The sequence below is a fragment of the Staurois parvus genome, unplaced genomic scaffold (assembly GCF_062004578.1).
Source record: "Staurois parvus isolate SC_StPar_1 unplaced genomic scaffold, SC_StPar_1.0 ptg000019l, whole genome shotgun sequence".
NCBI classification, from domain to species: domain Eukaryota; kingdom Metazoa; phylum Chordata; class Amphibia; order Anura; family Ranidae; genus Staurois; species Staurois parvus.
Window position 1 is genome coordinate 20,445,133 of NW_028317815.1, and position 18,670 is coordinate 20,463,802.

Consider the following 18,670-nt stretch of genomic DNA (forward strand, 5'->3'; position numbering starts at 1 on the left):
GTTCAAAGAGATTTATATATCAGTGTAGCCTTATTCTAAATCTGTGGCCTGACATATACAGTTTTCTTGTGTATGACCGGATTGCATTACTTTTGAGTTTTGCTTCACCCAACAACAATTATTTAGATTTATTACGGATTTTCTTACCTGGATCTATGGATTCAATCCCATTATTGCTTAAGTTTAATATCTCCAGATTTGGAACATCTACAAACTCTTTTGATTGCAGTCGTTTGATTTTATTGCTGGAAAGATCCAGTTTTATGATGTCTGAAGAAATGTCATCTGGGACTTGCTGTAATTCTAAAAGAATGAAAAGCATCATTGCTTGTGGTTTTATTGTTGTTACTTTGATACAGCTGTTACCTTTGTGTGTAATTCAGCTATAAGAAAAAGTCCTTTCTGGGTTATGCAAAAAATTGATGTTCTTGTGTAAGCTGGATCTGTGACTGATAAATGTGGATGTGGATTAGCAATTAATATTACTGGGCTTTAAATTACAATCTTTTTAGCATTTTTTGTGTAGTGAGTATGGACAATTTGGCATGACTGTTCTGTTAATTAAAAAATGCAACCTCCTGGAAATGTTTCAGTTCATGGAGTAAGATGAAGCCAGTGTATTAACATAAACTGCATCTTTGCCCTCTATACCTCTTTGAGCTCTTTTTAAATGTTGAAAATCTTTTCCCCCATACATTCAGTATTAATATACTAGTCTTAGCTCACTCCCTCCCCTCTATTTAAAGAGCACAATAAACATTTTTTTTAATCTTAAAGTTATACTAAAGCTTTGTAGTTTTTTTTTTAAATAACACGTCATACTTACCAGCTCTGTGCAGTAGTTGTGCACACAGCTGCCCTGATCCTCTTTTTTTTTTTTTTTTTTGGTCTCCTTCCCGCAACCCTGGCTCCTCCCCTTTGAGCAGTGCCCCCAGAGCTGTTTTCCCTGGATGCAATGCTTCATGTTCGCTTCCAAGCCACTGCTCTATGTGTCCATAAGACACATAGAGCTGTGGCTCAGCACCCCGCTCTCTCCTCATTGGGTCACTGGCTGTGATTGACAGCAGTGGAAGCCAGTGGGCTCCTGCTGCTGTCTCGGCCAATGAGGAGGGAGAGTCCACATACTCTTGTGCTCTTGTGCACATCGCTGGATTAGAGGGGGCTCAGATAAAAATTGGGGGGTTGCTGCACACAGAAGGTTTTTTACCTTCATGCATAGAAAGTAAGAAACCTTGAGCCTTTGGAACCACTTTATTTTACTTTGATATTTAGCAGATGGAAGAGTTTTAAAGCTTTCAAGGATTTTTCAACATTTATTCAAATTCTCCGCATTTGTTGAAAGATCTTTCCCTTTCCTCTACAGAAAAAAAGAGCAACCTATTCACTGTGTTTAGCATCACCCAAGCTGGACAGATCGATCACAGAGGGTTCTTCAGTATTGGCTATGACTGGTAGTTCTCTCGTCTCCTTGTATTTGTTTATTAACTAAGAGCGACATACAGTTGTGCTCAAAGGTTTGCATACCCTGGTAGAAAGCATTAACTGTTTTGCATTGATATTGAAAATATGGCTGATTATGCCAAAAAAATGTAGTTTATTTAAGGACAGTGATCATGCAAAGCCATTTATTATCACATAGTTGTTTGGCTCCTTTTTAAATCATAATGATAACAGAAATCACCCAAATGGCCCTCATCAAAAGTTTACATACCCTGGAATGTTTGGCCTACACAAGGTGACACACACAGGTTAAACTTGCAATTAAAGGTTAATTTCCCATCTCTGTGGTTTTTTAAATTGCAATTAGTGCCTGTCTATAAATAGTAAGTTTGTTAGCTCTCACATGGATGCACTGAGCAGAGTAGATACTGGGCCAGGGGGAGCATAAAAGAACTGTCAAAAGATCTGTGTAACAAGGCAATGGAACTTTATAAAGATGGAAAAGGATATAAAAAATTATCCAAAGCCTTGAATATGCCAGTCAGTACTGTTCAATCATCTATAGGAAGTGGAAAATACAGGGATCTCTTGATACCAAGCCAAGTTCAGGTAGACTAAGAAAGATTGCAGCCACAACTGCCAGAAGAATTGTTTGGGATACAAAGAAAAACCCACGGGTAACCTCAGGAGAAATGCAGACTGCTCTGGAAAAAGTCAGTGTGGTTGTTTCAAGGAGCACAATACAGCGATACTGAGCTACATGGTAAAGTTGCCAGAAAGAAGCCTTTGCTATGCCAATGCCACAAAAAAAAAACCCGGTTACAATATGGGTGAAGGTTCTGGAGTGGCCATCACAGTCTCCTGACCTTCATTGAGGGGGGAGATGTCAAGCATGCGGTTCATGTATGATGGCCAAAGACTTTGCATGACCTGGATGCATTTTGCCAAGACGAAAGGGCAGCTATACCACCTGTAAGAATTTGAGACCTCAGACAACTATTATGAAAAACCACTTGCTGTCATTGATGCTAAAATACACAGTATTAAGAATGAAGAGTATGCAGACTTTTGAACAGGGGTCATTTCATTTGTTTACTTGTTGCCATATTTTATTTTATGGTTGTGCCATTCTGTTATGACCTACAGTTGAATATGAATCTCATAAGAAATAAAAGAAATGTGTTTTGCCTGCTCACTCATGTTTTCTTTAAAAATGGTACATACTGTATACAATTCTCCAAGGGTATGTAAACTTTTGAGCACAACTGTATTCATGATCAAGCCATACATATAAAATAATATTATTTAGGACAAATTGAAAATGAGAACAGAGATGTTAAAGTCACAATTGATGGTTTTAAAAGTAATGCTAGTGGAAGAGGCAGCCTTGTTTTATTAAAGCAGATTTTTTTTTTAAAATACAGAGTTCCATATGTTGTGGTTAATCTGCATTGCCTCCAGCTGTTAAAAGAGTCTTTATGTAGTATCTCCAGCTTCCATCTGTGATCTGAAGGAAGGGGAACATGAAAATCTGATGAGACGTTTGGACAACATGCTGTGTGATCACTATGTGCTCCCCCCCACTGTTCAGCAATAAATAGGATGTTATTCTGTGCAGCTGAAATTAACCTAGGCGATCGGATATTGTAAAAGGGGCAAGTAATTTTCCTTTGCATTTCCAATCTCTTCAAAACTTACTTTTGTTTACTTTGGTTGATGCCTTTATATGGCTGACCTCTGTTTTGAGGTACATCCAAACCAAATGTTTGGAGAATTTTAGCAAAGTATAGGGGCATTCAGAGTGAGCATGGAATATAAGGTAAAATTAGAATGGGGAATTTCAATTGAATAAATAGATATATTTAGAATTACTAAAAGGTAGTGGGCTCAGTTCACTAAGAGATACAGTAAATACCACATGTACTTGTGCTTGAAAATAACTCTATATTATATAGTATTTATGTCAGGAGCAGGAAATTTACTAAAAAGTACACATTACCCGCTTCCATACCAGTTACTTTTACCCCCTTCCTGCCCAGGCCATTATACAGGTTTGTGGATAGTAACATGCTGACTAAAAGGAATCAGATAGTGTAAATAATAATATAAATGAATCCAATAGTGCAAAAATATCCAAAAATACAAAGTAAGTGAATAATGTCCTTCAAAAAATTATTGTCACTCAAGAAAAAATTATAGTCACTCAGTAAAATATTCAAAGGAAAATCTTTGTGTTGAAAACTTCCAAAATGACTCCTGAGGCCAATAGAAAGCTCAAAAGAAAAGAAAATTCACATAGTGCATTATCCTTAACAGCTTGAATATTATACACTGAATTAACAAATGTGATTTTTTCAGGTTTCAGCGCTCTTGCACTTTGAATGGCAATTGCGCGGTCATACAACATTGTACCCAAACTAAAATTTTATCATTTTCTTCACACAACTAGAGCTTTCTTTTGGTGGTATTTAATCACCGCTGGAGTTATTTTTTTGCTAAATTAACAAAAAAAAGACCAAAAATTTTGAAAAAAAACCACATTTTTTTCTTTGTTCTGGTATAAAAGTTTGCAAATAAATAATTGTTCTTCATAAATTTAGGCCAAAATGTATTATACTACATGTCTTTGGTGAAAATAACCCAAATTAGTATTTATTATTTAGTCTGTAGGAAAGTTATAGAGTTCCCAAACTATGGGATGTATCTGAAAATTGATCAGTCCTGAAGTACTGACGGCCAATCTAATTTCTTGAGGTCCAAGAATGTCAGAACAGTACAAATATCCCCAAAATGAACCCTTTTTGCAAAGTAGACAGTCCAACGTATTTCATAACAGGTATGGCAAGTTTTTTGAAGTTGTAATTTTTTTGTCATTTTTCGCAAATGAAGAAATAAAGAAAATGATTTTCACTTTTTTTTTTACATACTGTCACCAGTGCAGTACAGTGTCATCATATAACTGGCATGGCGGTGATCAGGGACACTGACTGGAGACAGTACAAAAAAAAAAAATGATTTTTAATTACATTTTTTTCACTTTTTTTAAGATTTGTTTTCACATTTTACTATGACCAAAGTAGTATAATGTTACCATAGTAACATTGTACTACTTTGGGGAAGTGATCAGTATTTTTTTTTTTTACACAATTTGCTTATAGCAAAGAATTACTTTGCTATAAGCAAGCATTTACCTGAATGAAATTGTTTCATTCAGGATTTGTTTTTCTTAAATGTGATTTGTCCACAGCTAATCACATGACACAGCTGGGCTGTGATTGGCCCAGCTTGTGCATGTGATCGCTGTGACCATTCACAGCTAGACACACTTGTATACAATGGATGGCATGAAAAGAAGCCATCCATTGTATACAACTGTCATGTGACCTGCTGTGATTGGTCACAGCAGGCCACATGGTGCTGGCAAGGGGGCCGGTACACAGATCTGTCATCGGCCGTGTCTGAGGTACACGTCCGGTGACAGATCGTGTTGCTTCACGGCTCTGCGGACAGGCAAACTGCAAATGCCTGAAAGGACGCCATATGGCGTCCACCCGGAGGGACAAGGTGTTTTGCTGGCCGCCATCTGGCTATAGGCGGGGCGAGAACCTGTTAAATACCGTATCCATTACATTTTTATTTTGCGGTATCTAACACATATTGTAACCTTATTTTACTGCAGACCAGATTTCTGGCTGCAGCGGGAAGTGAAACATTTAGCTGTTCTATTTCTTCCACTGCAAAATGTGACAATTTCCTCTCAGATATGCTGGTTGTTAGGGAGCTGGCACCCACCAGCATCCTAACAACCAATGACTTATCCTTCCCCTGGCTATTCAGCTGTCAGTCCAGGATTCCCAGTTGTGAGGTGAATGTAAATAAAGGGCCTGGGACATACGGTTTGGGCCCCCCTCCCTGCAATCTGTAAAAGGCTCTTATTGAAATCTGGAAGCCCCGATATTTTGTATACTGTAGCAGCGGGGACTTGGTGGGTGAGTGGCAGCCGAAATGCATCACAATTGCATCACTGGGTGACGTGATTGACGGTGGATGTACATACTGGGGCATCCATTTTATTTTTTTAATAAAGGTCAAACATTTGGGTGTTTTTATTTCTAGGGTACATCTGTTTTTTTGTGAATAAGTAGGTGTACTACGTACCCCTTACTCATTCACATGTGGGGGCAGTATCTGGCTTTCAGATTCTGATAAGCTCCCCACCCGCAGACCTCCACAACCATCGGGCGAGGGTTGTGGAGAAGAGGCCCTTGTCTACATCAACATGGGGACAAGGTGCTATGCCATGGGGGATCCCCACTGGAAAAAGTACCTCCCCCTTGTTGAGAGCATGTGGCCTGGTATAGGGGTTTGGGAAGGGGAAGGAGGGGGGGGCACATGCTTGCCCCCCCTCCTTTTCTGACATGCCAGACTACATGCTCAGATAAGGGTTTGCTGTGGAATTTGGGGGGACCTCACACCATATTTTATATTTTTCCGCATTGGGTCCGCCTTAAATTTATACCAGACTGGAAGGGCATGATATGGATTGTGGGGGAACCACCATACCGTTTTTTTTTTGTTTTAAACACTGTCCCGAGTCCTTTGTTTACATTCACCTGTTAGCCAGGAATACCTGGCTGACAGCTGAAAGAGCAAGGCAGGAATTAACAAATGGTTGATAGGACACTGAAGTGGCGGATGCTGACTCCCTAACAACCAGAATCCCTGAGCTGAAACTGTCACATAACAGTGGTAGGAGTTCCGCTGCTAAATTTTTCAACTCTTAGTGTGGATTCACACATGCAGTGGGAATTGAAGCTCCGTTTTCACAGCTAGTTCAGCGGTTCAGGTCAGGTTTAGATCATAATCAGTTCAGGTTTAAATGAGGATCAAAAGAGAAAACCATCCTGAAATCGTGCTCAGAAACTCGTGACATGTGCGATTCAGAAGCGATTTCCATAGAAGTCAGTAAGCCTGTAATCTGCAACTGAACCGGACCGTACTGCTCAGAAATCGGGCAGAACTCTTTTTCAATCAGCACTGAATCCACACTGAATCCGCACCGCCAATACACTGGACGTACAGTATGTGAACAGGCACCATAAGAAGCAATGATATTTCACATGTTATGTGGATTGGATGCGGTTGAAACCGCATCCAATCCGCATATATGTGAACCGGCTCTTATTTATACATTTGTTAAATAGTGAGTGACTAGACCACAAGATAATTAACAAATGTATTTTTTTTTTATAAATTGACCTTAATTTTATAACACATAATTTTATGTTTAATTTACTAAGTGTTCTTGAATTTTTCCATATTTTCTGCATGAACGATTTAATGAATTGAGCTCTTATTTATTGCATGCAATATTGAAAAAAAAAAAATGAGTCACGTGACCTAAATATTGCATGCAATATTGCTTAGTGAATTGACCCCAATATGATTTGTTGTGATGGAGTTCAGAATGAACTCTGAATGGGAAGTAGGTAAAGGGCCAAGGGCATAATCAAAATTCCCATATCCATAAACCCTCAATGTGCATACAGAGAAGAGAATCAATTGTAGCTAATAAAAGCATTAAAGGCAAAACTTTTTTTTTTCCGGCAGGTTTTTATTGCTACGTTTGCCCTTTTAGGGAGATTCACCTTCTCTTTTTGTCCTGCCTACCGTTATCATTGAAAGAGAAAGTAAAATAAAATCTTGTAGATTTTGTAGAACAGTGATAGAAGGACAATCTTCCAATGGGGACACTATTTCTAATAACCTCAGGGGTCCCAAAATATTTCCTTCATTTGCATAGATTTCCTCTCACTTCCTGTTTCTTTCCTGTATCTAAAATGAAAAATAAAGTTTTGCCTATAGTTCTACTTTAAAGGACCATTCTAATGTCTCTTGGAAACTCCGCTTGTGAGATCTCCGTCCTTGTTTTACTGGTCCTCGGCATTGGCTGCAGCCATTATAAGGAGAGAAGAACATATCATTTTGTAAAGCGCTGCGCAAACTGTTGGCGCTATATAAATCCTGTATAATAATAATAATCCCTGATTCATTTTTAATCTATTTTACATTATGTATAATGCAACATGGAAAGTGGAAATACACCAAGGTATTTGGAATCTATGTCAAAGAGATCTTGCTACAAAGGGGCTTTAGAAGACAACGGTGGTCAACAGGTGACTTAGCCTTCTAGACTCTTCCCATAACTAAAATACCTGTCTTTGTTTTAACCTCATTTTTATAAATCAGCACACAGTATTAAGACATTATCCTGATCTGTATTTAATATGTCACTGTTGAATACTTGATCATTTATTATTTTAGATAGCTTGTGCCTATAAATGGTCACTGTTTCAGAAAGCATTTATGAAATTTAGAAAAGGTATCCCATTAACTGAGCAACACTAGACCTTTGTCATTTTTGAAGTCATAGGAAGATAAGGGTGTTGCACTAATGTTGTTGCCAAATATCTAGCCAGGGAATATTTACCTATATATGTTTAGTATACAAATATACATAGTCTCTATGCCTTGGTTCTGCACACACATTTCACTGTGTGATCTATATATGGCAAGACATACTGGGGGAGATTTACTAAAACTGGTAAAATGAGTGCAAAATCTGGTGCAACTCTTCATAGAAAATAATCATTTTCAAGGTCTAATTGCCAAAGCTTAATCGAACAACCTGAAGTTAGAAGCTGATTGGAAACCATGCACAGCTGCACCAGGTATTGCACGCTCAAGTTTTAGTAAATCTCCCCCACTGTTCACACTGCACCCAATGTATGAATATTTTTTGCTGATATGGTTGTGGAATATTCTTGTCGTAGTCTTGTTAGGTTATCTGTGTATTATGTAATACATTCATATAGGGCAGTGTGTATACAGTATATTATAGGTACAAAGTAATACATGAAGTAAAGATGTATACAGACCTTTTTTTCTGCAGTCCAGTGTTGTTATTGGATAAAGATATGTATAACAGAGTGTTGAATCCACAGATGGTCTAGAAGGCTTAGTCCCTTCCAATGGTTTAGGTTTTTCATCTTCTTCTTGGCAAATGACTTGGGGTGTGATCTCCTTTAGCTTCTGATTTTTTAACTCAACTGGTGACTCACACTTGGCATAATTTCCAAAGTTCCTGTTTCGAGGAATTTGTAGCAGAGTCACTAGAGATTCTAGTTCACAGTTACAGTCCCAGGGATTTTCATAAAGTCGCAGATAGGTGAGCCGAGGCATATGTATGAACACTTCTTCAGACAAGGTTTTAATGCGATTGTGTTGTAATAAAAGAGTTGATAGTTTTTTACAACCAAAAAAGGCCTGTTTCTCAATTTTTCTGAGTTCATTTTGCTGCAGATCAAGAGTTTTAAGGTTCCGAAACTTAGAAAAGTCATTGTTCTTTATTATGCGTATCTGGTTTCTGGCCAGCAGTATGTGGATCAGATCTTCTGGCCAGTCCTGAAGGACAGATGTCTGCTTCCTCTCCTGACAGTCCAAATATTTTTCATTAGAATATGTATATATATCACAAGGTGATCCTGGAGCATAGCGTTTCACAGTGCTTGAAAGTTTCTTGGAGCTATGAGGTTTGTCATTGTTTCCTCGGTTGTTTCTTCTTATTTTCCGAAATTCGGATGCTTTGCAAAAAAGAAGTAACAAGATAAGGGTAACAACTTGCATTCTGACATCCAGCTGGCCCTTATTTTCCTTTACAACAATGAAATATTTCTCTTGAAATACAGTTCCCAGGTGTAGAAGATGGAACTCCTGAGCTGCAAAACAAAACAATGAAATGTACTTAGATTGCAAATAAAATAAACACAAATTACTAGATAAATTTAAATATGTTAATATAGGCCTCATTCAGATGGGCGTGCCAATCCAGACAATCGTGTGAAGGGCCACCCTTATCCCCATGGGATGCAGTGGTGTTGCGGGCAGCTGTATGCAGGCAACCTGTTCAAATCAACGATAAGCAGGTGGCTGCATGGACCTGAACAGATCTCCGGGCACATCCCGAACTGTGTATCCATGTGGGACTGATGCGCGGATGAGAAGACAGTCTGTGTAGCTGTCCGCCTGTCTTTGATGTGAACAGGCTGCCTGTACGCAGCTGCACAGAACACCTACACATCCCTCGTGAATGAAGACCCTTCACACAGGTGTACATACTGGAACACCCATGTGAATGAGGCCTAATATTAAAGGGACCCTATACGCAACCAATTAAATGTTAATATGTAACATCTGTTGAGATAAGATATGAACCACAAGGAGAGTACATTTCTCTTTTCAAGAATTTAGATGACTGAAAGACTTGCATTGTGAGATGTAGCAGTAAAGAACTACCATTGTGTAGCAGTGCAAAGCAGACAGCAGAACCGGAATATAAGGAAATATTATGTCCTCCAGGAACATAAATAATTGCAAATTGTACAAAGAAACAAGGTTCTTAAAGCATTAAGGACCTATACATACTGATGCACTTCATTCACACATGCATGTTAACCCACATTATGCCACACATTAACATGTATTCCATTAAGGCAGCACTTTTATTTGAATGGGGTCTCTAATGCACCAAAATGCACCAAAATCAGAATTTTTACCAGTGCTCCACAATGCACTTGATGGTGCATTGAGTTGATTTGCTGAATAAATGGCACTGCATTGCACCAATGTGTGTAACATGTATTATGCATTGTAGTAATGCACGTTATTGCAACTAATGAACGGGCCCTAATACGCGGTGCTAAAGTTTTCTTTTTGCGCTGATTGAAGACTGCACATTTTTGTTAAAGCTATGTTAAAAGATACATTTCTGATTAGCGTCTACCTCTGATTCTCTTTCAACATATGTAGATCATGTGACCACGCTTGGAATGAGGGTTGTAACTCAGGCATTGGGGGCCTGGATGTGGCTAAATCCATTGATGCTGCCAGTGTGGAGGACTGGCCTTCAAATCAGTCCTAATCTTTGATCAGTTCTGATGTTTTGTCCTGGTTTGCTTTAACTTATGCATCTGTTCACTCTAATCACTTCAGTACTTGGCAAATATTGAGCATGAAAAACTCTGAACAAATGATTTGCACATAACATATAAAGTATGTGGAAGTGTTATAAATATGTACAAAAAGTTTGTAACTCCATTGACTACAGAGAAGAAGTTTGCTTGAAATACAAGTGTACTTTCACATTCTGATTTTAATGAGATTAAATAAAGATTTTTCTTTTTTAATGCCTCTGCATTTTGCTTCCAAATAAAGTTGGCAGGTATGTGTCTGCACACTTTGCTGTAACTGGTTACAAGCTGAAACACATTTTCCACTATGTACCGCCTTTGTAAATAAAACTGTAAAAAGGGAGATGTTCCCAACGGCATCCTACTGGGTTCTGGCTTTTTCTTGCGTATTGTTTGCAAAATTAAGACAAACAACTGATGCTGTAAAACCGACTTTTATTTTTTGCTTTTCTTTTATGACGGTAAAACGTCTTTGAGGATATTTCAAAATACTTTACACTGCTGACTGCATAAACAGTAAGGATGTTTTCATGCTGATCTGTTTTACTTCCACTTTTGCATTAAGAAAAAAATGAAAAATGTGCAACCATGTATTCCTATAGAACTATTCACACTGATCCATTGCAGGTCCGGTGCGTTTTTTAAAATCCTGCTTGCTGCATTTTTGGTGCAGGCTTTTTGCGGTAAAAAAAACATGCTAAAATGCACCTCCCCATTGAAATCGTGGAAAACGCAGCAAAAATGCATCACAAACACACCTGCGTTGCGTTTTTGGTGTGATACTTGAGTCACATGTCCTTTAAAAACTGCACTGAAAATGCGGTAAAAACGCATATGCATTTTTGCCGTGGATCAGTGTGGAAGTAGTTTTATCCTTTCTGTGCAGCAAGCACTGGTTTACATGCTTAATACTATCATAATTGAAAAACATTAGTCACCACTTTGAGCCTGGGTTCACACTGATGCGGTGTGGAATTCGCAGCGGTTTCTGTGTGAATTCCGCACTGAATCACAATCGCACCCCGTTCATGCGAACCACTGCGGGTGTGTATGTTAAGTTAACAACACCCCGAAATCGGACCGTAAAAAACGCAGTGCGATGTGCAGAATCGGATCGCATAGGTGTGAATACCCATGCAATCCTATTCTAGTGAGGACCAAAAAAAGGGTCCTGTACCTTTTTTGGTGCGGATGCGGTGCAATTTGAGCCATACAAAATGTATGGCTCAAATTGCACCCCATAGAATTCGCATGTGATTTGCACAGGAATGCAGTGCAGATCCTCTGCGAATCACATGCGATATGCCGCACTGCACAAGTGTGAACCCAGGGTTAGGCAGATCATCGGTATCAGTGTTAGGGCAGCAAGGCACAGTGCTGCTCCCACCAACTCACACCAAGCCTGGTTTAGAATATCAGCTGATTTGTAAAATGGGAACTTAGAATGGATTCGTTAAAGTAGAACTATAGGCAAACTTTTTTTTTCATTTTGGATAGAGTAGGTGAGGGTTATAACCCTGGCTGGTTTATATTTTGCCATCTGTGCCCCATTGGGGAGATTTACCTTCACTCACTGTCCCAAAATCAAAACAGGAAGTTAGAGGAAATCCCTGCAAATCAGGAAAATCCCTTGGGGATCCCCAGACCATCAGAACTAGTGTCCCCATTGGAAGATTATCCCTGTATTATTTTTCTGCGGACAACGCAAAATTCAGAATTTTCGTTTACTTTCAATACTAATGGTAAACAGGATAAAAAGAGGAGAATCTCCCCAATAGGGGCATAAACAGCAATGAAAACTGACTGGTCTAACCCCTCTCCATTCTTTCCAAAACTAAAGGAAAAAGTTTTGCCTTTAGTTATAGTTTAATAGGTCATATCTGCAGAGCTAAAAATATGTTTGAAATAGATATGTGAAGAACTGTTTTACCCACCAATGTATCAGCAATTTTGTTAAAGTAGTCTTATAATGCAGGGCCCCCTTATGCTCCACTGAGACAAGAGCCAGTAACATATAATTATTATTAATTATTATTATTTCTATAGCGCTTTTCTCTTGGGAATTCAAAGTGTAGAGGCTGAGCCTATTAATTAAACAATGAAAAAGCAGCAGCACAGTGATGAGTCAGATGAGCCTAACTAGCTTCTAACACTGATCTTCCTTTTTCTAGTGATAGGCTTCTTTCACATTGGCAATATGCTTACTTTGGTATAGTAGCAGTTAGCAGTCATTCAGGAGGCAGTTCTGGTGTTTTTATTTTTCAATCCCAAGGGGAATTTTGTAGTAAAAAAAAAAAATTGCACCACAACCGTAATTCGAACATTTGGTTCATGGTTGCAGTGCATTCCTATATAACTCAATGGACAAGTTTGACGGGTGTTACCACCTGTCAAGCTCTGCAGTTTGAGTTAGAAATGCATATGTAGAGGCATATGTACAACACTGTCAGGCTGTAATGTTGGCATTAGGGTGAGCAGCTGGGTGGCAGTAAAACTATGTCCTAGCTGCCTGATTTAACTGCCCCCTGGCCCCCAATGTGAAAGAACCCTAAAAAATATTAGCACTCTTTGGATATTTTTTTTTTTTACCCAGTTACAGTTTTCTGTGTTACTCTTTCTTTTTGGCTTGCAAATCTTACAACAATGTCTTATCCATCTTCCTCTTCTTAGGATATACCCGTATATCCTTGGGAACAACTAATTATACCAGAATCTTGCTGCAGCTCCTGGTATCAAAATCTGCAGCCGGCTTTCATATAAAAATTGCAACAACCGCCATTTTATTCTCCAAGGCCTCTGCATTCAGAAAATATACTGCTTAAAAAAAAATTAAAGGAACTCTTTTTAATCAGAGTATAGCATCAATTCAATTAAACTCCTGGGATATTGATCTGGTCAGTTAAGTAGCAGAGGGCGTTGTCAATCTGTTTCAGCTGCTTTGGTGTTATTGAAATTAACAACGGGTGCACTATATGGGCAATAATGAGATGACCCCCAAAACAGGAATGGTTTTACAGGTGGAGGCCACTGACATTTTTTTCCCTACTGATCTTTTCTGACTGTTTTTCACTAGTTTTGCATTTGGCTAGGGTCAGTGTTACTACTGGTAGCATGAGGCGATATGTGGACTTTACAGAGATTGCACAGGCAGTCCAGGTTGGCACATCAATATGTGCCATTGCCAGAAGTTTTTCTTTGTCTCCCAGCAGAGTCTCAAGAGCATGGAGGAGATTCCAGGAGACAGACAGTTACTCTAGGAGAGCTGGACAGGGCCATTGAAGGTCCTTAACCCATCAGCAGGACCGGTATCTGCTCCTTTGTGCAAGGAGGAACAGTATGAGCACTTCCAGAGCCCTACAAAATGACCTCCAGCAGGCCACTGGTTTTGAATGTTTCTGACCAAGCTATCAGAAACAGACTTCATGAGGGTGGCCTGAGGGCCCAACGTCTTCTAGTGGGCCCTGTGCTCACTACCTGGCACCATAGTGCTCGATTGGCATTTGCCATTGAACACCAGAATTGGCAGGTCTGCCACTGGCGCCCTTTGCTTTTCATAGATGAGAGCAGGTGCACCCTGAGCACGTGACAGATGTGAAAGGGTCTGGGGCAGCCATGGAGAACATTATGCTGCCTGTAACATTGTTCAGCATGAGCGTTTTGGTGGTGGGTAAGTGATGGTCTGGGGAGGCATATCCATGGAGGAACGCACAGACCTCTGCAGGCTAGACAATGGCACCCTGACTGCCATTAGGTATCAGGATGAAATCCTTGGACCCATTGTCAGACCATGCGCTGGTGCAGTGGGTCCTGGGTTTCTCCTGTTGCACGACAATGCCTGGCCTCATGTGGTGAGAGTATGCAGGCAATTCCTGGAAGATGAAGGAATTGATACCATTGAATGGCCCCCACGAATCTGAATCCAATAGAACACCTTTGGGATATCATGTTTCAGTCCATCCGACACTGTCAGGTTGCACATCAGACTGTCCAGGAGCTCAGTAATGCCCTGGTCCAGATCTCGGAGATACCCCAGGACACCATCCTTCGTCTCATTAGGCGCATGCCCCGACATTTTCAGGCATGCATACAAGCACGTGGGGGCCATACAAACTACTGAGAACCATTTTGAGTTGAGAACTATTTTGCAATTAAATTTCAGCAAAATGGACTAGCTTGTTGCATTATTTTTTCACTTTGATTTACGGGGTGTCTTTGAATTCAGTCCTATGTAGGTTGATAATTTTCATCAAACGATGTTTGTGGGTTCTAAGTAATTTTCTAAAAGAAAATGTAAGATTTTTACATTTTCCCAGATGGCAAGTGCTTAGCTAGAGATTAAAAGCTGTCAGCCAGAAAGCATGAAGTGACTCAAATATTAAACTTGAAAACGAAAATAACCAAAATCAACTATAATTTATATTACGTGCATAAACTGATGAGTGGGATCCAAATAATATACAAGGCAATGTTGAAACAAAGACCACTTTCAACCTATTGTAATGTAATGACTTTTTTGATACTCTATATCTAGAAGAAAGCAAACAAAGTAAAGTGGTTCCTGATGTGGCTGTTGGCTGTCCTCTACCTGTACACACTGTTCTGCATAATTTGTAATCAGTGCAACTATGCTTTATGTGCTTTATCATTTAAACACTGTAATGTGAACAAACACGCACAGAGATGAGCAATCTTTACTGTAGCCCACATTTTCTGGACACAGCTCAATGCAGCTGCAGTATGTTCATAGGAATCCCAGTTTCATTCACAATTTGCACATGCTTAAAGAAGAACTTCAGTCCCCCCACATGATTTCTTTGTAACCTTACCTGTTATGATGGCTTGTCTTTCATTCACATACTCACCCGACCAGCGGCTTCCGCATTGTCCTGCAATAATTCGCTGTTCCATTCTTACAGCCAGGTTCAGTGTCACCATCTTTCTCCATTTTAATGAATGTGAACTTGCTGCCTCTTCTGGGTTCAGGCAGCCTGCCCAGGATTACATGGGCCAGCTCCACTCATGGCTGCTGCGTGCCCCTTCACCTGTAGCCTCCTGGAATATGTGATGGTGATAAACCAAGAGGAGAAGAAAACTTCATACCTATCTAGATGAGAATGGTTTATGTTGCATGAGGGGAAAGGAGTGCAGGGGGACTAAAGTCACTTAGGAGGAGTGAAGCTTTGCTTTATGAGATCCTGGAATCCTATAGTTTCTTATCCTGGGACTCCTATGAAAGCTGAAGCTGAGAATTCTCCAACACTTACCTACTGTAGTGAAAAATACAAACATATTTTTGTCTGATAAAGCTATATAATTGTAGCCAGGTTCTGGCTATATCATTATGCCATTTGAGGACAATTACAGATGACTAGTGCAGCTCAACTCTCTAAATTAATAATTGTTCGAAAACAGAAATACTCCTGTGAAAAACATAATCAAGTGATAAACTAAAAAGTCCATAAACAATGACATTTATCACTTCCATGAAGATCTTTAGTAATATTCAGTGATTCTCCACTACACCAGCTGAAAAACCTGCTCACCTCAAAAAAAGAAAATATGCGCTCATCTGGGTGTACTCAACTCCTCAGTCACAGTGACATATCTTGTCCATTGTCATATCTACTGTCCATTCTTCACATAGACATCCCTTCTCGACGTGCTGACAGGCTGTCAGGCAGAAACTCTGCTCATCCCTGTGAACAGTCAACAGCCTGGGCAAGAACTCTTGTTCCTAGGAGACCGTGCTATCCATAGGATTGGTGAGCAGGCAGGTGCCCAGCCTGTTTCTGTCATCACTCTAGAGACACTGCATGCAGACACCTGTATACCTCAGTTACCAGGAGACCTATGCTTTGACCAGTGCCACTGCTTATCTATTTACCTTCATTGAATTACCAGTATTCACTAATGCTTATGGGCCCCACCATTGCTAGCAGGTATCAGGGGATACTACCATATTAGAAACTTTAAATATCACAGGACTCAAGTTGCAATCTCTAGTTAAAGGGACCTTTTCTCTTCTAAGGCCATTGTTATTCAATTTAGAGTATTTAAACCTATTTATGCCATAGTATATATTTACATAATTCTCTGCATGCCCCGTTGCGGTGCCAGTGACATGAAAGGAGTCAAAAAGCCTTTTCTTCCCTCTTCCTCTTGCTGCTGGTGTTGCAATTAAATAGATTAAGCTTACTACTCATGACTGCATAACCTGTTAAACATTGCTAACTAATTATTCCTGTTTTTACTGTTCTGCTTTTATATGTTAACTGGAGTTCTATATTCTAAGCCCTTTATTCCTGTGGCTTACTCTTTTGAGCAAGTCTAATTTAGAGGTTTTACTAAAGAATTGTGTCTCTTGCATTATTATCCTATATTGATGAAATATGTCTGAACCCAGAGTGTCAGAGGTGTCGGGAGGCTTGCAAGATCAGGGCAACCCTTAAGGACAAGCATTATCAAGCAGCCCCTGTGGGGGTAGCACTACATAATCATCACATTTAACTATTGTTTAGAGATTAACACATTTCTTATAATTCGCCATTCCATTTCACATGGTTTTCCTTTTCATCCAATTAATCGAATGAAAATAAACAGCTCCTTTCACATGGGATGGACTCTATTGAGATAAGCAGGGGATCTGTCTGCTGATCCCCTGCTGAGCAGAGCAGAGCAGGTGGATGAACCATCCATATCTGCACAGTTATGCAGAGCAGACATGGACAGAGCCCTATGGCTGGCCAGGAGTAAACGGACTGCGCTGTCTGTTTACACCCGACTGTTCTCCAATCTGATCCACCTAGACAGATCCCTTTCCTTTTTTTCTTTGAACGGATTGGAGGTAGGGGACACAAGGCAGTTCTCACCTGCTGGTTCATAGGGGTGAATTGACTGTCCAATCAGGTCCACCCGAAAAACTGACAGGTGGACCATTTGTGATCAGAACACATGTATAGAGAGATGCTGCTTTTGGCTTTGGTTAGGGTTTTCAGTGCAACACGTTGACTAGAAAAAAATGCCTGTTGTGTCCGGTAAGGCGTTAAAGTGACATTAAGCTCGTTTGAAAACAATAATCTATTCACTATGTATTCTTAACTTAAGTATGTTCTGTTGTTCTTTTGTTGTTTTTTTTCTGCTGTGATCCAACTTCCTGTTAGAATATGTTTATGTCCATTCTACTTGGTCCACTGTATGTAGGAGCATAGCCAGCCTCTCTTGCTTGTTCCCAAAATGGACTAAGGACTACACACTATGGGATGTGTGGCATGCATAGAGCAGTGCCCATGACTGCAACTAATATGCACGTCTCATTCCAACCAAGCAGCAGAGACTGGGAAAAGGAGACATTTGAGGGTATTAGAAGGAGGCAAAATTAATAATAGATTACAGTGCCCGATAAGTAGTTGATGTGTATGGATTATGTTTGGAGAATATTATTTAATGCCACTTTAAAGCTCATGTTGTGATCCTGAGGGAGCTGCTGTTTTTGCCAGTGCCAGCAAAGATGGAGGCAGCAGAGGTGTCCACTGTGCCTTCTTTGTGCCATGTTCAACTAATACCGGCCCCCAAAAGCCACACGGTGCAAAATCAGACAGCAAACTTGGTCTTCTTGTCTCTATTACAGGTGTCAGGCAGAAAAGCAAGTGAGGGGAAATCCCCCTGTGGGTTGCAGGCAGCTATAACATGAATTTACTAGCAGAGTGAGGAACATCTGTCAGAATCATATTTCTATTTTATTACATATTGAGGGTCTATCCCTTTCCCACGATCTAGATCTCAATATAAGTGTCGAGCCAGGCTTTAGAGTTAGTCACTTTAACAAAAAAAAAGAAACTCTTGTCAATGGTCAACAACATAACATTTGTCATTGTCCACTCCATGGCATGGATAAATCAACCTAGTGCTGCTTTGTGGCAAATGTGGGAAGTGCTGCCTCTCTTTGAAGCTGCTGCTGATGTGATTGCTGCAACATGAAAGTAAAAGCATATGCATATGAAAAAGAAAAGTGCTTTTGTCTTGAAAAAGAAAATAAAAATGGATTTGGATGTCATTTGAATGGTAGAAGTTCTATTGCACACATAGGACAAGCTTGCACTGGCCATCAATCTTAGAATTCGGTCCCTGTAGCTTCCGCTCTAAAACCCAGTCCCTAAAAATGATGGACCTGGTACTGCAAAGAGCAAAGTTTTGCTGACAGC

General features: G+C 39.8%; 2 protein-coding genes across 2 annotated transcripts in view; one reads left to right on the forward strand and one right to left on the reverse strand.

The window, feature by feature from the left end:
• FBXL13 (F-box and leucine rich repeat protein 13) overlaps positions 1 to 18,670 on the forward strand; it is a 267,401-nt gene that overhangs the window by 59,004 nt on the left and 189,727 nt on the right. The gene's annotated exons all lie outside the window — the stretch shown is intronic.
• Positions 1 to 18,670, reverse strand: part of LRRC17 (leucine rich repeat containing 17) — a 37,507-nt gene that overhangs the window by 1,624 nt on the left and 17,213 nt on the right. Inside the window, exons 2-3 of the mRNA XM_089685627.1 lie at positions 8,379 to 9,218; positions 148 to 303 (exon numbers count right to left, since the gene is read on the reverse strand). Of these exons, the coding sequence (XP_089541753.1) occupies positions 148 to 303; positions 8,379 to 9,126 (904 nt within the window). The 5' untranslated portion in view covers positions 9,127 to 9,218. The remainder of the gene's footprint in view (positions 1 to 147; positions 304 to 8,378; positions 9,219 to 18,670) is intronic.